The sequence below is a fragment of the Ictidomys tridecemlineatus genome, chromosome 8 (assembly GCF_052094955.1).
Source record: "Ictidomys tridecemlineatus isolate mIctTri1 chromosome 8, mIctTri1.hap1, whole genome shotgun sequence".
Classification (NCBI taxonomy): domain Eukaryota; kingdom Metazoa; phylum Chordata; class Mammalia; order Rodentia; family Sciuridae; genus Ictidomys; species Ictidomys tridecemlineatus.
Window position 1 is genome coordinate 105,006,529 of NC_135484.1, and position 26,169 is coordinate 105,032,697.

The 26,169-nt window shown below is 36.7% G+C and overlaps 1 protein-coding gene across 1 annotated transcript in view; it reads right to left on the minus strand.

The window, feature by feature from the left end:
• Window positions 1-26,169, minus strand: part of Mep1a (meprin A subunit alpha) — a 38,674-nt gene that overhangs the window by 12,332 nt on the left and 173 nt on the right. The window contains exons 2-8 of the mRNA XM_005318601.4: window positions 26,142-26,166; window positions 26,002-26,052; window positions 22,201-22,241; window positions 21,623-21,698; window positions 9,100-9,217; window positions 5,577-5,752; window positions 368-589 (exon numbers count right to left, since the gene is read on the minus strand). Coding sequence (XP_005318658.2) covers window positions 368-589; window positions 5,577-5,752; window positions 9,100-9,217; window positions 21,623-21,698; window positions 22,201-22,241; window positions 26,002-26,052; window positions 26,142-26,166 — 709 coding nt within the window. The remainder of the gene's footprint in view (window positions 1-367; window positions 590-5,576; window positions 5,753-9,099; window positions 9,218-21,622; window positions 21,699-22,200; window positions 22,242-26,001; window positions 26,053-26,141; window positions 26,167-26,169) is intronic.

The window sequence follows — 26,169 nt, forward strand, 5'->3', positions numbered from 1 at the left end:
AATAGCATGGGTAAAGAATCTTGCAGGATACAAAATACTTTCAAGCCCATTGTCTCTCTTGACCTTTTACATAACTAAACACCCTTCAAAAGGAAGCTAACGAAGTTAGATGATAACAACTCTTTACATTTGTCCAATACTTTAATTTTACAAAACACAACTACTGATTTTCTTAAATCAATTAACTTAATTTTCTATGAGGTAGGTAGATGTTATAAACTTTTCTAGTCAAGAGATAAAGCACCTAAGATTATATAGTTTATCCCTGTTCCCTAACCAGAACCTTCCAGAAAAGTAAAGCAAACTAAGGCCAAGGGAACGTCTGTGGAAACTAGCGATCCTAGTCCTCAGACCCAGCGATACTCACTGCAGTTGTACATTCGGTTCAGTCTCTCTAAATCAATGGTACTGAAATCCAGGCGCTGCCCAATGATGGAGTTAAACTCGGGGATCTTGGTCGTAATGGTAGGAATACTGTCATTCTTATTAAATGAGAAAGGTCCATAATGCATTACAGACTCGTAATCATAGGGTGTGTTGAGGTCTGTGATGAAGTTGTCATCGTAGATATTAAAGTTGTGCTGGTGACCTGTGAGGGAGAGAATCCACAGGTCCTGACCAGTCATAACATTTCCTCCAACCTTTCCTATTTGACTAGATATTTGTAAACCCCCAAAAGGGAAATAATCTTTGATTTCAATTTATATTCATATTTTAAAATTAATATGATGTGTAAATTAATACATTTATTATTAATACAAATCAATTAATATATAACATTAAAAAGTTATGTAATAATATGAATGAAATTATTGGAACAACTACAGAATACTCATGCTAAAATATATGTAAATACTTATAAATTTACTAAATATTTTATATATTTAATGCAAAGTATATATTTAATGCAAAGTTGCATTATACATGTTGGGGGCGGGCATCAGGATGTGTAAGGCTTTCAGAAAGAGAAGGAAAAACAGATAATCTGAGGCAAGTATTCCAAAAGGCAGGAGAGAAAAAGAGTTTTTGAATTCAGGAAAATGTTCACATTGATTATGTTCAAGACACATCTTCCTGGTAGCCAAGTACATCAGCCTCCAAGTCTGCGCATTGCTGTATCTGGCCAGCTCTTCATTGGTTAGGAAAAAGAAATCTGTGGGGCCAGAAGGAAAGGCAAGCAGCTGGTAAGAAAGGGGCTTCCTGTCAATTAAGATCTACTCCTTGGGTCCAGAAATAGCTTTAAGGAGAGAAAAATAAAATAGGAAGAATTTTTTTCCTACAAAAAATTGGAAAGGCAAACATTTTTCTGAGAGTAACATGAAGGAGATACAGAAATAAAAGTGAAAAGCTGAATACTGGTGAGATGTTCTTCAATTGATTAGTCATCAAAAATTTACTCCTCTAGCTACAGTCATGGGAAGGGTTCACATATTTTTAATTTCCATTTTGGGGAATGATAGGAAAACCAAATGAGAATGCTCATAACTCTTCTCATCGTAACTTTGTATCCTTGGGCTCTTCTCCTTCTATAGCTTCTCATCCAAATGTTCTGAGCAATTATAGAAGGAAATACCCTTCGAAGATCACCCAGAGGGACATGTGGGCCTGGAGAAACCAGGTGCAAACAGATGGTGCTCCAGCAGGTGCTGAAGGGACCTTCCAAATGCTTTTGCTGAAGCCCATGGACCTCTTTGGACCTCGCTTTAACTGCAAAATTGGAATACTGATATTTCATTCCCCCAACCTGCAGGGATTCGGTGAGAAATTATTTGAGAGGAATCAAAGCATTTTCAAAGGCGGCACAGTACTGAAAGAAATAAATGGCTCAGTTGGGGAAGTGGGAAAGTAACTCTTTCTAGAGCACTTGGTGCTAGGAGGTATATGAAGTGATAGGACTGTAAAGAGCATCAGGTAGTGGTAAGGATCCTCACTTCAGTCTGAGATCTCATACTGACTCTGGTTGGCACCTGAAGGAAGTCACTTCTCACTTGCTGGATGGTTTCTTTAACTTCCCATAAAATCATCAAATGAGAATAGATTATCTTACTTTTTATTATTCAAAAATTCTTATCAGAATGCTTTATGAACAAATGGTTTGAATAATTATTGAAAATGTATTCAACACAGTTTTGTTGTGCCTCCAACCTGTTGGGAACTGTGCTAGAAAGTCAGCAGCCCCTGACGGTGCACAGGGCATAGGTTGACCCTCAGGAAACCCACAAATAAAAGCCTTGAAGACAGAGGGATCCTGTAAACCAGAGGTCAGCAAACTTTCTATAAAGAGTCATGCAGGAAATAGTTTGGGCTTTGCAAACCATATTTTCTCTGTCTCTCCTATTCACCTCTGCCACTAAGTCACAAAAGCAGCCATCAACAATATGTAAAACAATGGGTGTTTCATAAAGTGTTTTCATAAAGCTTTATTTATAAAAGCAAGTGGCCCATGGGCTACAGTTTACCAAACCCTACTGGACTTCAGAAATTGAGTTTTTTCCTTAGCAGAAGGGAACCAACAATTCTTACTCAAGAAATGGGGATGGAGTTGGGGACAGAAACTTAAATAATAAGATTGCAGCATCAGCGATGACATGCAATAAAGGTCATAAATTATCATGAGAAATAATATTGCCTTCATTTATAATCTTGTGGAATTTGATATCTCATTTGAGACCAGCTCACCAGTGATTGTAGGCAATTTAGATATATGAAATTGTACCCTATGAAAACATAGATGAGAGATAAGCCAATAGATGTTGAGCAGCCCATAGATAATCAGAGCTAAGCAAATCTGCAAATCACACAAGCAAATGTGTTGGCTCACTCTGATTAAGGGGACCTCATTTGATCCTAAATCTATCTTAAAAACATTAAACAGTGTCTTCTTCAAGACTTACACAAAGGGATGTTTTCTAACTTCTCATGGAATTTTTGAGCATGTACAAGACGGTAAGAAATGCAGGACTACAGGAAAACACAAAGTCTAAAAGTACCCTGAGTCTCACAATCAGGATTTACTCCTTGGCCCTTGCCCTTTCCCTTCCATATACCCAGAACACCCAGATTCAGTACCACTGGGAGATTAATACATTAAGTCTCATCTGTGATTTCATCTCTGGGTGAATACACTCAAACTCAAACACTTTCCTAGATTAAACTGGGAGGCAAAGGATACTACTTGACCTCTGGCTCAGTGGTCAGGTAGGATGGCTTGGAGTATGCCTGAGTATCTCCTCTTTCGCCCATGTCCCGCGCAGAATAGGGAATGGGTTTCCCTTCAGTGGGATGGGCTGGCTGAGAAATAAACGCTAAGAAAAATCAAACAGCAAAATGACCACAGAACACAGAAAGTAGTTTCAAAGAAGGGGCACAGACAGGCAAAGCTGACTAGATGGGTCCAACTTTCATCAAAGAAGGAGCCCACATTTGCTTTATTTATATTGGAAGACATCAAAGGCTTTCAATAGAAATTTCTTGACCAAAACTGGATAGAGGTGGGGACAGGTAGGCTGCTGAGTTCTTAGCTGGTTATGCCCATCTCCAGTCCATGAGCGGAGGAAGAGGTCACTTGTATCCGACAGTCTACCCTGGTGAGACCTCTATGGGAAGTTCCCATTTCCAGATCTACCTTCTCCTGGGCTATGATGCTGAAAAGGTCCTCATGCGTTTCAGGGATAACTTCCTGTACTCCTCCCTTCCCCAGCACTCCACACTCATGGAATTACCAAAATATGAGGGACTGGGGTAGGGGGACCATTAGCCACCCTTCCTCTACTTTATTTGAGGACCATTGACAACCTTACTCCTAATCGAGCTGATTCTGCTAGAAATCTTTATTGGATTCATATTTAATTTTAAAATTCAATTACTTCTTCCATACCTCTAAAAATAAAATTATAGATGCCCTGCAATGTATGAGCCCACATATAAAATTGGGATCTAATTAAAACTCATCTACACAAGGTAATTATTTGTTCATGAAAGCCATGCGCAGTAATAGTTAAGGCATTTCTGATGCATTCAAGTTTCATTAATTATTTGCTGCCCAAATAATGTTTTTCCACTCCCTGAACTAATCCCTACTTTAAAATCTAAGTATCTTCAGAAATTTACTATTTTTTAAAGCACGTGAAGAAACTGTTCAATAAATAACATTTTGTTGCACTTAAAAAAATTCAACTTAGTTGTCTCAAACAAGGAAAGCAGTAGTCAAGGAATTCTAACAAAACTAAGGAATATTAAGATTGCTAAAATAACATAACTGCATAGTATGTAAGATAAAACTGTTATCTTTTGGGCAGTGTGAGAGGGCACAGAAAAGGAGGAGTGCATAGGAAAGAGGAAGAAAAGACCACTACATTTTGATTAACCAGAATTCAAATAATAAGCCAGAATTAACACAATTGGAAGTATAAATAACAGATAAAAGTATTCATTTTAGGTACTGTAGTTTGGTATTTAAATGTTTATCATTGATTTAATAAATCACAAAAAAAAGTATTCTGGTGTGTGTCCCAGGGTCATCCTGAAGTCAACTCACACTTATTGGGCCTTCCAGAGCCATAGACATCACAACCAGAAAAAGTAACCCAAATATCCTCAGAAGTCTAATTTATTTCACTCATTAATATTGGTGAGATTGTAAATTAATACAACCACTGTGGCAATAGTATGGAGATTTCTCAAAAAACTAGGAATGGAACCATCATATGATCCAACTATACCACTCCTCGATATTTATCCTGAAGAATTAATGTCATCATTGTACAGTGATACATGCATATCCATGTTTATAATAGTACAACTCACAATGTCCAAACTATGGAACTAGCCTAGGTGTCCATCAACGGATGAATCTATAAGGAAAACGTGGCATATATACACAGAGAGTTTTATTCAGACACACACACACACACACACACACACACACAAAATGAAATTATCATTTGCAGGAAAATGAATGGAATTTGAGATCATTGTGTCAAGTGCAACAAGCCAAGCTCAGAAGAACAAGGGTCATATTTTTTCCTTTATATGTGGAAGCTAGAAAGGAAAAGAAAAAGAAAGGTGGGAGAAGGGTCTCTCACAAAAATCAAAGGGAGATCAGTAGAGCAAAGGAACCAGGGTGTGGGTGGGGGGGAAGGAATGGAGAAATACTGGGGAGTCATATTGACCAAATTCTGTTGTTATATTATGTAGCAACAAATCCTGCCATTATGTACAGCTATAAGGCACCAATTTTTTTAAAAAATGGAAAAAATAAAAGAAAGAAGGTAGAGTTCTAGATAGTGTGCTAAGAAAAACACTAATACTAAGTGGAGACTTCTGGTTAACTTTGTTAGCCCCCACAGAGTTAACCGGTGCACACCATCGCATGAGACCTTTTCCACGAAGAGTTATGCTCACATCTGTATAGCCCAAGGAAAGCCCAAGAAGTCACCATCTCTTCAAGGTCTGTTTTCCACCAGGGAGGTTGAAACTCCTGTCCACACAGCACTGCCCTTGCCATTCCAGAAATGTTCCTCACAAGCTGTAAAGGCAAGAGCAACCTCCACCCAACCACATGGGGTCATACACACCTGAAGTGATTTCATCCCACCAGATGTTCACATAATCATCCCGGTCAGTCCTTGACTGCTCGTGGTAAAATCCCAAGGCATGCAGGATCTCATGTTCAACAATGGCCTTATAGTCACAGCCCTGGCCAATGGACAGGTTCTGTCCCACATGTTGGTCTCCCACTGAGGACCAGCACCTATGAAGAAGAGAAAAGGAGATATTTTTCCTAGAGAATTCTTAAGTGGCTATAATTCAGAGGATTTCAGAACACAAAAGAGAAGAAAGTTAGTTCTGATTCTTTAAAAATAACATTTCTTTATAGTGAAAACTTTCATTGTCTTTCCAGTTGTTCAGAAATATTCATTACAATATAGTTGCTGTAATCACCATCCCATGATTATTAGAACACCAGAATTAATTCAGCCTATGTAACCAAAACTTTGTACCTGTTGTCCAGTTCATGACACAATGTGCACATGTACTAAAACATGTATCAATTAAAAACAAAAATTTATAAATGGACCTAAAAAATAAAACATTTAGATGTTTCATATACTAATCATTCAAACATATTCCCCTGTAGGGACTATTATGCAGCTTTAAAAGCAGTGATCCTATCACTTCTCAGCCTTTTGACTAAGATCAAGTGTTAAAATAAAAATTCCTGGTACACATTTAGAGGCAAGTTAATCCTAATAATGCACCAAGGTGGAAAGAAATAAAAATCAGTATTCTTTCTCGCCTTCATAAACCCACAAGGGAACTCCAAAAATAACATTATTACCTTCAGACCAGAATATTAAGTTGTTTCTGAGTGATGGTTGTGGTGGATTTAAATTTCCTTTTATACTTCAATAAATTTCCAAATTCCCTATAATGAGCAGGTGTAAATTTCATGATTATAAATAGAACCTCATTTAAAAAGCAAGTCAATTAAGCCCATCCCTTGTGCAGAACTATGGCATATGGCAGTACCAGAAGGCTGCCTAACTTATTCCTGGTGGCCCCAGACAGGGAGGGCCTAAAATATCCCTCAGAAATTGCTGGGCTCAGGAACTTCTGGAAGTTTCCCTAAATTCCTTGTGGCAGAGGCTTAGTTCTCTTTTTCCCAATTTTTTAAAATCTTTTTTCATAAATCTAATTTCCCCCCCTCTATCAGCAAACCCAAAGCTTCCCACACATTATCTCTTTGTTAGCTTTAAACTGTGAAACAATGGTCTATACTTTATCCAATGCTGAGCAGAATGAGAAAATTGCTAACAGTTTTCAATGCTACCTGTGGATTTTAAGTACTCTGGTGACAGAACTACTGTCTGCCTTTGTTCTCCCCCAAATAGTGACAGATACATTCAAGCTCGAATGCATGTGCGTTCTATTCAAAATGTATCTCATTTATTTATTTTCTAATTACATAAGATATGATTTATATACCATAAACTTTTCTAAGTGTGCAATTCCATGATTTATAGTAAAATTACCAAGTTGTACAAATATAACCATGATAATCTTGACTCTTAGATGGTAGCATTTTATTACCAAACCAGGCTTTACTCTGCAAAGCATCACCAAACCGGGAGGTACATTAATCATCTCTTCCCCCACTCTTCTCCATATCCTCCCCAACAAAATTTCATACTAATACCCCATCCCAAACAACAGAAAGGTGTAACTTGAAAAAAAAATCCATAAATTCTGCCATACCATGACCATTTGAGCTTGTGTTCTGAAAGAGCCCAGTTGGCTTCCAGCCTCAGGGGACCAATGCCCTGAAGAGTTTGGGAACATTGTGGACTGCTCCCTTCCCCAGAATCTCCTCATCCCCTTCCCCAGACTCTCCTCCTCCCCTTCCCAACTTAAATGTATCAAGGGCCCTAGGCAATGAGAGTCCACTAGATTGAGCTTTTATAAAGAATGTCTCTCAAAGGTGACCACCCCCTTAGTCACATCTGGGGACCAAGTCAATGGTTAGAAATAAGCCAAGAGAATTTAACTGAGAAAATAACTTTTGGAAAATAATCATACTACTTTAAATTTCTTTAATAAGTTGCTCTCTATGAAAAAAAAGTGATGCAAGAGTAGTAAAGAATGGAAATAAAAGTGTTGAGAAAGCTAATTTTCCCCCTGAAGTTTGCAATAAATAACTAAAGACTTCAGTAGTTTCTTGAAGTGCAGAAGTTACCAAGACAAGATGAAGTAGTCAAAAGCAGAGAACCTCTAAAACTGTGTGGATCTGGAAAGTCCTGAGATACACTTGTATATATAAATGTTTTCCCTTCACGTGAGAAGGGACTGTCCAAATACTATTGCTATTTCCATTTATATGATCTGAGAAAACCTCAAAAAATAAACTTCCCTTGCTCCCTCACTCATGGCTCTTTTTTCATGCAAAGTTTAATGAGTCCTTCAAGTAAGGCAGATTCTGTTTGCTCTCTTCTTATTTCTCCTCGTCCTTCCCCTTCTTCCTCTTCCTCTTCTTTCTCTTCCCACCACCATTAGTCCTTTTCTGTCTTCTGCCTCTATCTCCTTCTCCCTTCACATCCCTGACACCCTCCTCAGCCATCCCAGTACTTCACCCCATACTGTTGGAGGTCCCAATTCCATCCTGCCACTGGGTAGGGCACTCCCCACTTGCCCTGAAACTCTTGTGTCCTTTCGACCCTCACCTGCCAACTCCTGAATTCTAAGACTGCACCTCACACTTCTTTTACCTACAGATTAGCACACTTCTTGGTGCATAGTAGGTGCCTGCTTGCTGCTATGCTAACCTTTTATTTTAAAATAAAAGAATTAGCTAAGAAAATAACTTCTTGGGTAAGCTAGGTATTTAGCTTGTAGCTAAGTGGTCATCAGTATTTTGCTATTTAGTTTACTGCTAATGTTTTGCCTATTTTTTTTTTCTTAAGAGCTAAATGACGTGCCAACTTTCCTTACAAAAACCCCAAGGCCAGAACCAGATAATCTGTGAGGACAAAAACTGCAGGCAGTGATGTGCACCACAGCAAGGAGATGGTTTCAGGTGGCTTGAAGACACAAACTGGCAGTGTCTTCCTGGTGATGGCTTTGCTTCCTAACTGCATCAAGACCGGGTTGGTGGTCAACACACACATCATTGAGGATGGAGACCTCCTTTCTTGATATAACAGTAATTTGTTCTTAGAAGTACATCCTCCAAAGAGCAAATTTACATCTAGAACTTTTCAGAGATGCAGTTAAGAGAGTATTATAATTCAGAAAAGTACCATTTGAAAGGTATAATTTATAACTCAATAAACCTGACTTTTTTAAAAAAGCCCTATAATTTTAAAAAATGACATAAACCTAGGAAAAGAAAAAAAATTCTCTGAGGCCCAGACATAATCCAAACCATTCATTCTCTGTTTAGCACATTAGAATGTCATAAAATTTAAAAATTCACAGTGGAAGATTTGATGTGGCTTTTAGTTTTCTTGGAATTTCTTCTTTTAGCCTTTAAAAAATAGTTGTGTCATTTTTATAAACCAGAGAATATATGATATTTCACACTCTGTAATATCTCATACTAACCCACTAAATTTTTGAAATATGATGTATGATCTCTCTCCTTCATAGGGCTTGAAATCTACACAGGACTTGAGGCGGAACATTTCAAAGGCATAGAGAATGGCTCCTTTAGCATTTAGATCTGCAAAAAACAGTTAAAAAAATAAATGAGCATTATCTAGACCTTGGATAATAGACATAATTTATAGCTTATAGAAAACCATGCCACTATATGAAATTTACAGAGGGTTATTTCATATATATATATTGAAATTTTATATGTATACACACACACACACACACACATATATATATACATACATATAAAATTTATTTTTCATTTATTTATTTATTTGTTTTTGTTATGGGCCAGGCTATATGGGCAATGACCAAATAGACTCCATTTTACCCCGAGACTCCATGTCATATAAAAAATGCTTCTCCCATGGGAACACTCTGCCCCTGTACCTATCAATAGTTGCTTAGCATAGCATGTTTGGCAACACAAAATGGCAATTCTGATACAGTGTAAAACTGTTCTCTTTTTGGTTCCCATTTTTTGGGGCAATGTACCCTGTCAAAAATTGATTGTGTAGACGTTAGTAACCATTCTCTAACTTGTACTCAACTAGGATCTTTTTGACCCACTTCCTTTCTGCTTGCTTGCTGCTATGCTAACCTAGAAAGTCCCATGGGAAATGCCAATGTACCCATTGCATTGTTTTGCTAACTGCTCAATTCAGCTTCTGTACCCCTGTTTGCTTGTAGCTACATCAACCCTGATGTGGTTTTTGCCTTTAAAAACCCTGAAATGCTTAGGCTCCAGGCTGTTCCTTGCAGAGACAATTATGGGTACTGTGGGGAGAAGTCACTGGCCAGCCAGCTAAATAAAGACTCTCCAATTTGGGGCTGGGGTTGTGGCTCAGCAGAAGAGCGCTCGCCTAGTACATGCGGGGTCTCAGGTTCCATCCTCAACACCACATAAAAATAAATAAATGAAGGTACTGTGTCCAACTACAACTAAAAATAAATAAATAAATATTTAAAAAGAAAAAAGATCTCCAATTTGGACAAAATGGACTTGGTACATTTTCTGAGCAGTCTGCCCCATGACATTTTGGTGCTAAGGACTGAACCCAAGGGCACTTAACCACTGAGCCACATTCCGAGCCTTTTTATTTTTTTACTTTAAAACAGAATCTCACTAATTTGCTGAGGCTTATCTCTGACTTGCAATCTTCCTGCCTTAGCCTCCTGAGCCACTAGGATTACAGGCATGTGCCATTGCACCCAGAACATTATATATATATTTTAGTAGTAAACAATTTACTTAGAAACTAAAACTGCAAAATTAGTTGTGGACATAAACCTTATGTACATACTTTAAATATACAATGTAAATATGATTACAGGATAGGGACACATACATATATGTGGCTTAATAAAATAACTTGCCCATTTTCTCTTTTCCTTTCCCCCACTGGAGTAGAGATTTTTTTTGTACATTGCCTCAGGAGAGTCACATAGTAGAGATTTCTATTGGAACTCAAGCAGCAGAAGCCTAATGTACCAGAGGAGCAGGAATGGTAGATGCTGACCAAAGATCAAATGCCTTCCCTTTCACCCCAGAGGCTTACACCTGGGCATTGCCCGACAAGGATGGGTGAAGAGGAAAGATACTCCAGGGAACTGAGATTGGGTTTTACATTGTGTGCAGTTTCTTCTTCCCATCAAGTCAGTGAAGGTTGAGCTCACAGTTAAAAATTAAACCAAGTCATATAAAATTGAATCATATTTCTTGCACATTTCATTTTGTGCATTCACTTAAAGAATTTATCATTCTTGGCAGTTTACCAGGTAATTATGTCATGGATTTTTGAACCTTGTTTCATTTAGTAAGCTATCATGTTGGAGATTCCACAGCATCGCTCTGAAGAGATCATATCAAAATAATCAAAGAAATAATTATAATTGCCTTTGCCAGGAATCAGTTGCTGTAAAGTCATAGAGTTATTCATGGGCATTGTATTTTGTACCATTGAACCAAAAACACTCATTTGAGAAAATACAGTTTCTTCAATAAACAACACTGGGAAAATGGAATATTCATATGTGAAAAAGTGAAATGTAATTTTTATCTCTTACCTGGTACAAAAATCAACAAAAAAAATAGATCAAAGACCTAAATAAAAAACTTGAAACTATGAAACTACTAGAAGAAAACATAAAGGAAACACTTCAACACATCAGTATAGGATATGATTAAAAAATATATATTTAAAAAAATAAGACCTTGGGCTGGGGATGTGGCTCAAGCAGTAGCACGCTCGCCTGGCATGTGTGCGGCTGGGTTCGATCCTCAGCACCACATACAAAGATGTTGTGTCTGCCGAAAACTAAAAAATAAATATTAAAAAAATTCTCTCTCTCTCTCTCTCTCTCTCTCTCTCTCTCTCTCTCTCTCTCTAAAAAAAAAAATAAGACCTTAAAAGCAAGAGCAACAAAAGCATAAACAAATTAAGAAGCTTCTGTGCAACAAAGAAAACAATGAATAGAGGGAAGAGACAACCTCCAGAATGGGAAAAATGTCATCTGATAAAGCATTAATAGCCAGAATATATAAAGAACTCAAAAAATCCAACAACAACAAAAACCCCACAAATAATCCAATTTTTAAATAGGAAATTGTTATAAACAAATACTTGGGCTGGGGATATAGCTCAGTTGGTAGAGTGCTTGCCTCACATGCACAAGGCCCTGGGTTTAATCTCCAGCACCACAAAAAAGAAATTGGTGGAGGGGGCATGGGAAAAAAGCAGGAACTTTGGTCAAAGGGGAGGAAGGCAAGGGGAGGGATATGGGGGCACAAAAGATGGTGGAATGAGATGGACATCTTTACCGTAGGTATATGTATGACTGCACATATGGTGTGACAGTACATAGTGTACAACCATAGAAATGTGAAGTTGTGCTGCAATTGTGTACAATGAACCAAAACGAATTCTACTGCCATGTATACCTAGTTAAAATTAATTAATTAATTAAAAAAGAAAACATTCAAATAATTGACATGTTTATGAAAAAAATGTTCAAAATCTCAGCCAAAATGCAAATCAAAACCACAATGAAATATCATCTTACCCCAGTTAAAATGACTATTACAGGAAAGAGAAAAAAATAGCAAATTCTGGAGAAAATGGATTCTTACACATTGTTGGGAAGGTAAATTAGCAGAGCTACTATGAAGAACTGCACAGAGGTTGCTCAAAAAACTAGAAACAAATCTGTCAAATGATCCATCCATCTCATTTCTAGGTGTATCTCTAAAGGAAATGATATTAGCGATCAAAGAAATACCTCAATTCCCTTGCTGTTCTGTTCACATTAGCAAAGACATGGAATGAACCTAGATGCCCACCAATAGATGAACAGATACAGAAAACGTGGTGTGTATCCATAATGAAATGTGATTCAGCCATAAGAAGAAATATCCAAACATGTGCAGCAAATTTATGCTTAGTGAAATAAGTCAGACATCAAAAGATGAACACTGCATTTTCTCTTTCTCATGTGGGTACTAAAAAAGAGTCAATTTGAATGTAGATCAGTAATTATTAGAGGCTGGGAAGGGAGAGTTGGAGGGAAAATAGAGAGAGGTTGAATAAAGAGTATCAAAACACACATGGAAGCAAAAAGTTCTAGGGTTCCACAGCACAGTGGGTGACCATAATTCACAATAACCTTTTACATATTTTATAAAGAACAAGAAGAGAGTAGCTTGAAGACTTCAAATATAAGTAATGCTATGGAGATAGAAATATGAAGTACCCTGATTTGATCACTATCCATTATCTACATATATTGAAATATCATTTTGTACCTCTTAACATGTACAATTATTATGTTAGTCAAAAATCTTATTAAAATCTTTAACTAAATGGAAATGTTAAATATTCTGATTTGATCATTACATATTGTATACATGTATCAAATTGTTGTATTGTGCCCCATTATTAGTACCATTAAAATCATAATTTATAAAATTAAAACAAAATAGTCATTGGATAGTCAATAAATTACTTGTGGAAACAACACAAATAACAATAACAAGAGCATTCATTAAACCTACTAGAGTACTCGTATACACGTTTACCTATTTTTACTTAGTTATCTATAATATGAAGAGATATATCCAGGATACCTGAATAAGGTGTAAAAACAAAAATTTGCTAATACTGAAGGCAAGCTATCTGGAGTACTGCTTTTGTTTTCCTAAAGCCAAATACTGGGGGTTCTGTGAGAGGCTAATATCAAAACCATACCTTTTCTTCCCTCCGAACACCTAAATAAGCAAACTTGTCAACTCTAATATTTTTGTCAAAATTATCCCAACAACATTGAGCAGGGGGACAAAAAAAGAAAGCAAAGCCAGTTGAAGCCTCCATCTTTCCAACCCTGGGTTCCCCTCCTCTCAATGTGGGAGCCACACCAGATTTTCATGAGCTGTTTTTACAGAGATGATCTGTTCCACTTAGTATGCTGTTAGGTCCTTGAAAAAAAGGAGCAAATCTTTTTCTGTTTCCCTCATTCCCAGTAGAATGTGTGGACATTGTAAGTTTTACATGGTTTTATCTTGAACAACACATTAGTTTTGAAACCACTAGTTCTCCTAAGCCTGGATCAAATAATATAAGAATTAGCTTCAGGCACTAATGACTATACACAGTGAAAGACGAGCAAAGGAAGGTTGATTATATTTCGTGTAAGAATCCTTTGAGTTTCGTAGGTTGTAATGGTAGAGGAGGTGGAATCTGACTACACCTCCCACAGATAACAGTTAGAAACTTTGAAAAATTAAAAAAATTTTGCATACACTGAAAAAGGACCAAACAAGAAAACTGAGAAAACTTCTAACCATGAAAGGAAATTTCACTGGGTAAGATTCACACTTATACAGCTTTTTGTATGAGGATGCTTCCCAATTCTTTCAGTGCAAGGAAAAGAGAACTCAAGCATATCTGCTGATGTATTTTCTCGACATATCACAGGGAAGAGTTTGAGACTGAGTTCCAGCCTGAGTGGCTGAAAATCAAGAAAGGTAGTATGGAAAAGGAAAGTCATGGTTGATGAGGAGGGAAAGTGTTCCCCAAAATCTGTATATAAGTGACCCTCTAATCCTGTCTGACTCATGAACTCAGCACAAATGGGAGAGGGCTGAGCACAGCTTAGTGGAAAGTTGATCAGGTTGAACACCTAATTCATGGATGCCCACCACAGTACAAAAAGAATTTGGAGTTTGAGCAAAGCCAAAATAGACAGGCTGTGAAAACCCTTGGGCAATCCACTAAAACCTGGGAGAGGCCATAGCTTAAGAGTAAAGACAGTGTTCCAGCTCTTAGGATTTGCTTTCGACTAAAGATAAGACCAAAACAAATCCTCCACAAATCCCAGATGATCATACAGTAATTTAACTGCTCTAACAAAAATTAATAGCATCACTACAATGTAACATCTACAACTTTCTAATATCGAACTAAAAATTACTGGAACTGTGAACAAACAGGAAAATATAGTCCATAGATATAGTAATAGCAGTCAATAGAGAAACAAATCCCAAGAAAATCATTATTATATATTTGTTCAAGGAATTAAAGAAAAAAAGCAACAAAGAATCTCAGCAAAAAAGTAAATGATAAGAAAGAACAAATGAAAATTCTATCAGCATTATATCCAGAATAGAAAATTTACTTGATGAGAAAATATTCTTAAAAATGAATATTATTTGAGCAAAATAATGGCCCCAAATTCCTAATATTTGGTAATTTTAAAATTACCTTACAGATCTAAGAAGCTTGGTGAACCCAAGTAGGATAAATAAAAAGAAAATCAACAAAAGCATATCATAGTGAAACTGTTATAAAGACAAAAATAAAGAGCATCTAGAGAAAAAATGAACACATTACATACAGGGAACCATAATATGGAGACGGCTGATTTCTCAACAAAAACATTGGAGACCAAAGAAAATGTAACGGGCAAAATGCTTGCCAAATATATAAATATATTGGACAAAAGACATATCTAAAATACATAAATATTTCTACAACACAACAATAAATAGATAAGCAACCTAATTTTTTAATAGCTAAACCCTTTGAACAAACATTTCACAAGGGAAGATAGAGAAATGACCAATAAGTAACTGAAAGAAAGGAGACATCATGAGCCATCATGGAAAAACAAATTAATAAAATAGCACCACTTGCTATTATAAACAATTCATAAAACAGTGCTACATGTCCCACTATAATTTTGGCCTTCTATAATGGCCAAAATTAAAAAGAAAGTCAATGCAAATGTTAGTGAGGTTGTGGAGTGATTAGAACTCTCATACATTGTTTGTGGATATGTACAATGGAACAAGCTCATTGAAAGAGGTTAACACTCATCTTACAGCTATGGTTAAGCCCAGTAATTCTGCTCTTAGGTGTTTATGCTGAAGATACAAACATATTTTTTAAAAGCACGTGAACAAATGTTTCTAGTAGATTTTTCTTGTCTTTTGTTTTGTTTTTTGTTTTATTTTGTTTGTGGAGTTGGAGTTTAATAGCTTTATTCATAGTAGCCAAAACATGGAAATCAACCCTAAATGATTACAAGAACTGTGATAAACTAAATCATACAATAAATGGCACTCAGTAATAAAAAGGAACAAGTTGCTGATGCATGCTACACTGAGGAATCTCAAGAACATTCTATTGAGTAAAAAAAAATTGTTAGTCAAAGTAATGTGATACCAAAACATATGAATCCATTTATATAAAAGCCTAGAATATGAAAATCTAGGAGTCAAAAGGACAAATATAGAACAATTTTTGTTCAGTAAGGTGAGGTAAGTGGGAAGGACATGAGACAACAATGTTCCATCTTTTGAAAGAAATTTAGGTTTCAGAGGTGTATAATCCTTTAAGAACTCATTAAACTATATACTTAAATTTATATATTTTTTTACCCTATGTACATTTTACATTAAATAGAACCATTAACAAATATTGAGCTTGAGTTAACAATATGTAGGCTGAGATATTTGACAGAACATGTACTACTGCGTGAAAATTATTTATTTATGTTATTTATTTATTTTTAATTTTATTAATTTAATTTAGTTATTTTTGTGATACTGGGGCTCAAACATAGGGACTGGTATATTGCACAAGCTCTCTACCACTAAACTACAATGTATGTATGTATGTATGTATGTATGTATTCAGATGCTTGAGATTGAACCCAGGGTCTTAAGTATTCTAAGCACACACTCTACCACTGAGTTATACCCAGGCCTTTGAAATTTACTTTTAAATCCATCAAAATTAGAATGGCTTGGATATCAAGGAATGGATAGGATGGACAGAAGAGATAAAGCAAAACACAAAATGTTAATTCTGTAATCTAGGTGGTGAGTTTGTAAATATCCATTGTAAAATGCTTTTATGTTTTTTTCATATTTAAATTTCTTACAATAAAATGTAGAAAAATAGAAAGACAAAATGGATTGCAACCTTAAAATGCTGAAATTAAAAAATGGAGACTACGAATCCAAATTCTATTTCCAATAAAATATCCTGCAAAATAAAGCCTATTTTCGGATGAAAATAAGAAGAGAATTTGTCACCAACACATCTGCTCTTCAAGAAATGCTAAAGAAAGTTCTTCAGACTGAAGAGAAATGAAATAAATAGGAACTGAGATGTATAGGGGAATTAAGAGCACCAGAAGTTGCTCTATGAAGGTTAAATATGAAGACTATAATTTCTATTAAATATTCTAAAAAAACAACAATGTGAAGCAAAAATGGTCAGACTAATAAAGTATATAGACAAAAATATATAGCACAAAAGGTATGGGTATAAATGGTATTATACTATTGTAAAATGCTTGTATTTCATGCAAAATGGCATAACATTCCATCTAAGGAGACTATCACATATAGAGGATGAATGCTGTAACCCCTAGAGCTGTACATTATATATATATATATATATATATATATATATATATATATATATATATATATTGAGCTAATACGCTAATACAAAGAGTTTGAGCTAATAAGCCAACAGGAGAATTAAGATGAAATGTTAAAACTGTGATTAAACAAAGTCAGGAAAAAGATGAATAGAAGATATGACAAAAAGATAATTCTAAATCAAAATGTAGCTCCGTGGTAGAGTGCTTGCCTAGCATGCATGAGGCCCTGGGATCAATCCCCAGCATCATCATCATGATAATAATAATAATAACAACAACAACAACAACAGAAAAAAACAACAACAAAAAACGATGACGACGTTGGTGATGATAGTGTATGTATTTATATAAAATATTTTCATGGAAAATTCCAAGAAATCTATGGAGCAAAAATTAGAACTAATAAAAATCAGCAAACATTACAACTAATGAATACATTACTATGTTCATATATGAATACACTGACCAGTGTAACTCCACATCATGTACAACCACAAGAATGGGAAGTTATACTCCATGCATGTATAGAATGTCCAAATATATTCTACAGTCATGTATATCTAAAATGAATAAATACAAATTTTTATAAAAAGAACTAATGAATAAATCTAGAAAGTTAGCAAGATACAAAGTCATTATTAAAAATCTATTGTATTTTTATATAAAAAATTGAATAAAAAATTTGAAATACTATTTTAGTAGCATCAAAAAAAATGAAATGCCTAAAAATAAATTTAGCCAAAGACACATAATATCTCTACACTGAAATTTATAAAACATTGATGAGAGAAATTAAATAGACCTAACTAAATAGATATGCCATGTTTAGGGATTAGAAAACATGATAATTTTAATTATAGACATAAGTTGAAACTATAAAATATTGGAGAATATGATTATGACTTCAAGTTAAGCAACAATGTTTAGAATATAAAAATACAAAGCATAAGTTTAAAACTTGATAAATCAGACTTTATCAGAATTAAAACTTTTGCCCTGTAAAGCACACTGCTTAAAAAGATACACCACAAAGTAGGAGAAAATCTTCATTGTACGTATGATAAAGGACTTCATAATATATAAAATTATTCTACAAACAATGTAGACAATAAAATACAAAATCATAAAAAATAGACACCTCATAAAATTAAATACACAAATAGTCAATACCATATGAGAATGTGTAAAATGTCAGTTGTCATTAAGGAAGTGCAAATTCAAATCACAAGATTCCATTTCACAATAATTAAATAGCTATAATCTAAAAAATTAGCACTACCAATTTTAGTGAGAATGTGGAACAGATAGAACACTTAAATACATTCTTAGCAGGGATGTAATATGGCACAGCCACTTTGGAAAACTGGCATTTCCTTATAAAATTTAACATTCACTTACCATATTACTAAGCAATTCTATTCCTAAGTATTTTCCCCCAAATTTAAAAAAGCATATCCACACAGACTTGTGTAACAATGATCAGAACAGTTTTCTTCATAATAACCACAAATATAAAACAAACTGAATACTAAAGAAAGAAATTGAAGAAGACCTTAGAAGATGGAAAGATCTCCCATGTTCTTAGATAGACAGAATTAATATTGTCAAAATAACCATGCTACCAAAAGTGTTTTGCAGATTTAATGCAATTCCAATTAAAATCCCAACCATATTCCTCATAGAAATAGTAAGAGCAATCATGAAATTCATTTGGAAAAATAGGAGACCCGGAATAGCCAAAGCAATCCTTAGCAAGAAGAGTGAAAGAGGAGGCATCATAATATCAGACCTTAAACTATACTACAGAGCAATAGTAACAAAAATGGCATAGTATTGGCACCAAAATAGACATGTAGACCAATGGTACAGAATAGAAGACTCAGACACACACCCACATAAATACAGTTATCTCATACTAGACAAAGGTGCTAAAAAATACATTGGATAAAGGATAGCCTGTTCAACAAACAGTGCTGGGAAAACTGAAAATCCATATGCAGCAAAGTGAAATTAAACCCCTATCTCTCACTCTACACAAAACTCAACTCAAAGTGGATCAAAGACCTAGGAATTAGAACAAAGACCCTGTGCCCAATAGAAGAAAAAATAGGCCCAATCTCCACCATGTCGGATTAGACCATCACTTCCTTAACAAGATTCTTAAAGCACAAGAAATAAAATCAACAATCAATAAATGGGATGGATGCAAACTAAAAAGCTTCTTCTCAGCAAATGAAATACTCAAAACACAAAGAGAGAGCCTACAGAATGGGAGAAAATCTTTACCACACACACATAAGATACAGCATATATAAATAATTCAAAAAACTCGACACCAGGAAAAACAAATAGCCCAAACAATAAATGGTCTAAGGAACTAAACACATACTTCACGGAAGAAGATATACAATTGATCAACAAATATATGAAAAAAGTCCAACATTCTCTAGCAATTAGAAAAATGCAAATCAAAAGTACTCTAATATTTCTTCTCACTCCAGCCAGAATGACAATTATCAAGAATACAAGCAAAGCAACAATAAGTATTGGCAAGGATGTGGAGGGAAAGGTACACTCACACATTGCTGGTGGGACTGCAAATTTGTGCAATCACTCTGGAAAGCAGTATTTTCAGCACCGTTTGACCCAGCTATTCCACTCTTTAGTCTATACCCAAAGGACTTAAAAATAGCATACTACAGTGACACAGCCACATCAATGTTGATAGAAGCTCAATTCACAAGAGCAAAACTGTAGAACCAACCTAGATGTCCTTCAATAGATGAATGGATAAAGCAGCTGTGGTATATATACATAATGGAATATTACTCAACCTTAAAAAAGAATGAAATTATGGCATTTTCAGGTAAATGGATGGAGCTGGAGAATATCATGCTAAGCGAAATAAGCCAATCCCCAAAAAAACAAAAGCCAAAATATTTTCTCTGATATGTGGATTATGATCCATAATGTGGAGGCAGTGGCAAGGGAAGAATGGAGGAACTTAGGACAGGTAGAGGGGAATGAGAGGAGAGAAGAGGGTATGGGAGTGGGAAATATGGTAGAATGGTGGATGTTATTACCCTATGTACATGTATGATTGCACAAATGGTGTGGCTCTGCATCATGTATAATCAGAGAAATGAAAAGTTGTGTTCCATTTGTGTACAATGAGTCGAAATGCATTCTGCTGACTAATTGGAACAAATAAAAAACAAACATAAAAAAACCAACCAAATGTTCACCAACAGGAAAACAAATAATTTGTCATATATTAATACAAGGAAATATTACTGAGTAGCGAAAGTTAAAAAAGAATTAATTAGTTAGCAGGGAGGTAAGATAGAGGAGGGATTACCAGGGGCTGGGGAGGAAAAAGAGAAGGGGCAAACTGTTTTGGTTTTTTTTTTAACATTAAAGGTGATTTTCAAGGGGTACCACTTGAGAAGTCCTGCTATAACGTTTGTGCCACTGTCTTATTTCAAGTTTATTTCCTATCTCTATTATTTCTTTCCTCCCTGGCAGCTACCGAGACTCTGTCACTCAAGTAAGTGTCTGCATGGGACTGACAGTGTCAGAATTACTTAGGAGACCATCAGACACCCAGCATATCAGGCCTCACCTTGACCTACTCTGCATGTTACCAAGGTTCTCAGGTGGCTCTAATGCACCTGAGAGTCTGAGAAACACTGACTTAGACATCTCAGAGGCATGGTGAGGACTCCACAAAATTCCAGGTGGAGATGCAGAGCCTGGCACTTGACAAGGTGGATCAGATGGGACAAATAAGAGGAACAGTTGTAATGGGAAAGAATCCCTTTGAAAGTTGGTGTTTCTCAAATCATGTTCCAATAAATATTGGCATTGCACGAATTTGCAAGTATGCTGGCAAACATTGGGGAAAAGAACTCAATTTCCCCACAAATTAGGACAATGTTATTTATTTAGGAAGAAAGGGTCTTGCAAGCATGAATTCAGCTGGATGTTCAGCTGTCAATCACCCTTAGCTTCGGTTACTTATTTCTAATTATGATTCAACAATGAGTAAAATGCAGATCATTATCTTAAGAGAGAGAAAAAAGATATTATTATTGTGAAAAAGAACCATGAACAAGTGAAATATACACTTTATTTCTCAACCACATGACATATTTCTCTGGCAAAATAGTATCCTCATAACCACCTAAAAAAAAAAAACTATTAAAGTACATTTTTTTTTCATGACCAGGATGCCAAATTTTATCTCAGTGTGCTTTCATTTTGGTTTTATTAACATTTTAATGTGTGCTGCAATTTTAAAATTGTTCTTTGACACTCCATCTCAAATTGGGTAAGCAGCCCTGGTTTTGATGTAACGTCATGTCTTTCTTCCCATGAGAATTGTCAGGGCTGGGACATTGTCCTATACATTGATGGTGACACCCCCCCCACACACACACACACTGAAGCCATTGAGTAGGAGCAAGGAGAGAAAGAAAAGTTAAACCAGATGCTCTGAATGAAGAGCAACGTATATTACCCAGATTGTCAGCCAGGATGTAAGGAATAGGGAACTTCCACCTGGAGTCTGGGTCTCTGAGGGCATTCCTGGAGTTCTGTGAAAACACAAGCAAAGATACCTGGGAAGCCTGGTGCTCAAGGTAACCTTGACCTTCTCTTTCACTAAATTCTTACACCATACAGAATCTATCAAGTGATTCCAACAATTTAATGACATTTGTCTTCTCATTATAAAAGTAATGGAGAGTCCCTAGAGATAATTTGGAAAATTCAGAGAAATTATTAAGAATAAAATAAAGGGAACCTACAATCACCCAAAATGGACAGCTGAATACATACCTTGGTGCATTTCCTTTTCTCTTATTCTTGGCTTATAGGAAAATTGGATAGATAGGCCATTTAATAATTATACACTCTTCTGCTGTTTGCTTCGTTTTCCTATTTTTTTTTTGTTACTATCAACTACAGTGTAAGTCCTTGTGGATGTGCCTAACAATTAGAATCCACCCCAGGGCTGGCCATAGAGCACAGGTTCACCCATATCACCGTGGTGTAGCAGTCCTGGAGCACATTATTGTGTCAATGGGAGGTACTCACCTGCAGCAAGATGTCCCCTTGAAAGAGGTCCAAGCCTGCAGCTAGAGGTGGATTTTAAAAATTTTTTTAAAAAAATGTGAATGAACATTATTAAAAGGTATCTCCCACATTAAAATTCATCTTTGCCATTATATAACTTTAATTTTAATCTTTATGTGGTTAAATTCTTTTTGAAAAATTCCCTCTGATATACGTGAATAGCCAGGAAAATACAACGTATTATTATGTTCTCTTTGCAATTTTGAAAAAAGACTTTGTCTAAAAAGCCTGGAGGTGAATTAGAAGGAATCTCATTGATCAGTGACTCTGAACCTCTCATCAAAGGAAGAAATGGAACCCAAAGACAAGAAGTAACAAACTTCTTGTTGGTCGGTGACCAAATGAGCACTAACTCCCCTAACTTCTCATCCAGGGTCCCTTGTGCTGTTGTACTTTCCTGCCTTGTCCCTAGGTCAATAGGCTGGTTTTGCTTTCTCCCATGATAAAATGATGGCATCCTCCAAAACAAAGCCTAAATTTCTGCCCTTGAAATAAAGAAGGCCACAGGGGACTGCAGACAGATCTGTTCAAAACCATCTCCAAACACCCACTGCCAAATGCTTAGCAGAATAGACTCTGCAGCTATTGCTTAATCCTGGCCTCAAATTGTTTCTGAAAATAGGATTCTTAAAGGGCAATATCCTTATGGGAAAACTTTTTGAGGGTTTAAAAGAATGTCACTTCTTATCATAACCCTCAAGAGACAAGCAGCATTCCCAGGAAAATGCAAACAACTTCAGACAGGATCAGTGGGTTGTACTTTAATCTGAGGGCAGCCCCTGTTTTACAGCTGGGAAGTCAAGTCAGAGAATAATCAGCAGGCACTCACAATCTCAAGCAGTAGCCAAAGGCTCACGTGGCAAAGCCTATGGTCCTTTAAAAGTTGGGTTCAATCTCTCAAATGACACCATGGAGTCCTTAGGTAGGAGGAGACATGCTTTCACCTGCTAATGACTGGGGCTGTTTGCCTCGTCCCCTTCCTTATGCACACATTTCCTAGATTTGTTTTAATGTCGTGCATCCTGATCTATTCCTATGATAAAAGTATAATCAAAAACTAACAAACAGCAAGGACTCCACTGCCTCATTGCCAGTCGGCTCCAGCTTCTGAATTGTCCTTTTAGTAAGGGCACTTTGTGCTGGTCCATCCTGCTCTTACCTAGGCTTGACATAAGCAAATGTATGCATTTCCTGGCACCTGGCCTAGATTGGGAATAAGTTGAGAGGAGAGCTCTTCCAGAATAATGTGAACCATCTCACTCAGACCTGGGCCCAGTGCTTGATCAGCCTAGCCAGGGTCAGGGGTTGGGAAGCACTTTCCATGGAAGTACACACTCAGGGAAAGCAAGCCTCAATCTATTCACTACCCAATTGGCTCATGTAACACATACTGATTAAGTGCCTAGTATATCTCAGGCTTTTTTCTAGATGCTAAGGGATCCTGCAGAGAATAAAACAAAGCCATTAAGATGATGACGTTCTTAAATGAGGGAAAGGGGAGGCACATGAATAAACAAATGTAGAGTAAGGCAAATGGTAAAAAAATATATATATATGATTTAAAAAAATAGGGTAAGGGAGAAAGAGTTCTGAGGTGAGAGATGGCTGCCATTTTACAAAGGTAGTCAGGAAAGACCTCCCTGAGGATGTGGTATTTGAACAGAAACCTGATGGAGGGAGTAAAGGAAGCATGTTGGAGGCAGAGGCAGCAGCTAAGGCTGGGCAGGGCCCGAGAGTGTGCATTTCTAATGTGTTTCCTAAAGCGCCAATGCTGCAAGTTGGGGGAGGACACACTGGACAGATGCTTTCATGGTGGAATGGCTACATGGTCATCGTGCCTGGAAAGCTCACGTAAGAAAGGGGAAGAGTAGTAAGAAATAGGGCCGGAGAGACAACCAGGGTCAGATCACCCGGAATCACCTGAGGTCTATCAAAATGGAGATGCTGATTCAGTTGGCCCGGGGTGGGGCTCCGAAGTGCTGCTTTGCTGAGGAAGCTCTTAAGTGATGGGGGTGATATTGGCCTGTGGACCTTGCTTTGGGAATCAAGGTTGTAAGCCTGTCATTGTGTGTTGGAAGAGAAGTCCTTAGAAGGTTGGGCCAGAGACATGATCTGAAAACTATTAAGAAGAGAGCTCTGTCCCTGTCGTGTGGAGTGGTTTAGATGGGATGAAAGCAGAAAAGGAGGAGCAGCCATGAGGTTGGGGAAAGGGCAAGCCAGCTGTGAGGGGACTTGGACCAGGTGGAGCAATGACAGGGTGGAAATATGTCAGCTGGCATCCAATCCGAAGTATGCATGGTGGCATTTGCTGGAAGATTGTAAGGTATGGGGAAAAAAACAAGATTAGGGAAAACTGAGGTTCTGAGCCTGAAATCCAGGAGGAGGAGCTACCTTTCCTGAAATGACAGACTTAGAGGAGTCGGTCTGTGATGCAGAATAGAAAGGTTCAACCATGGTTTCGGGTCTTGGAGAGAAGGAAGCAAAAGCTGACAACTTTCTCTGTGGGGTTGTCCCAACCCATCTGTGAGGTTAGAATCTAGCTACATGGCTAAGCTAATCAGTCCTAGAGGCTTCACTGGAATGGTCTAAAAAAAAAAGGAGGGATACATAATAGAGAGGTTTCTTCAATGGGGTCAGAGTTCAGAGGTGGTGAACAACAACAAAAAAAATGGTGTAGAGGTAAAATAATTAACTTTTACTAGATAACTAAGGATGAGATTGAGAAATTTCTAATTCTAATCCTAGCCCTGTTTTAGAGTAGCTCCTCAGAACTGTTTACATTCATTCATTCATTTACTTTCCTAAGCTCTTTCTACCTTGCCCATGCAGACATTCTCAAGCTGTTTCAAAAAACAAGGTAAAAGAGAGAACACAAGTGGATCCTTCTCTGTGAATGGAACAAAGCCAGAGAGATTTAACTCTTAGGTCTGGGTTTTTGTATTTGTCATCAGCTAGCACTGAGATATTGAGATATGAGTCAGAAGACCTGGAGGAGAGCCTCATTACTGTAACCTATGATCTGGGGTGAGTCAGCCTCACTGGGAGGAGCTTCCTGTCTTCCTGCAAAGGAAGACATTTATTCCACTTCAAGATTGGACCGAGAAGTCATTAGATAGAAAGCTGTGGCAAACTCTAAGGTGCTTATGGTCATGAATGTCTCTGCTTCCATCACTCCTGGCTGAAGACCCTGAAATGTAAAGGCTTTCCTCTCATTTCAGAAGAAGGACACAGGGAAAAGAGACAGCTCCTCAGCTCTTCTCTCCTCCCAGTAGTGGATGAGACCATGGATTTCTCCAATGTAATGCTCACAGGTAAATGTACCTGTGAGCAGGATGTCTAAACAGAAATCCACTGACATGCTGCTCTGAGTCCCAACCAAATGCTCAGTATATATGATGGGCAATAGGTAAGGCAGGGTCTTCTCCCCAGTAAATAAATCCTCATCTTATACCTTATAATTGTCTTTAGCAAGCAGAATAATCACCCATTCTTATTTTCCCTTATTTTTTTCAATAAAAACTGGCAATATATTTACAAAAAGAAAATTGTTATGTGAGACTTGCAAACCCCCCTAGAAAATCTAATCTTTTTCTTGCTATATTGCCATTTTTCAGAAACTATAAATCTCAATTAAGTACCAAGAAATATATCCCCCCAAAAAAGTATGCAATGAAGTATTATGAAGGTAAGAGCTTTTCAGCAATCTTATCACTAGGTTTTAAATTATTTCAAGAAATTAACAATCTAGAAAATTGTACCCACCTAAGTTGATTTCTGAAATGTCCTTCTCTTCATGAAATTCTGCATCTGGTACTTGTTAAAAGTAGAAAAAAAAATTCATTAATCTTGCTGAACAAGAGAGAGAAATTTCAGAAACATTGTGTATTTGAGTTGATTCTTACCATCTCCTTTCGGAAGATGCTTAATCTG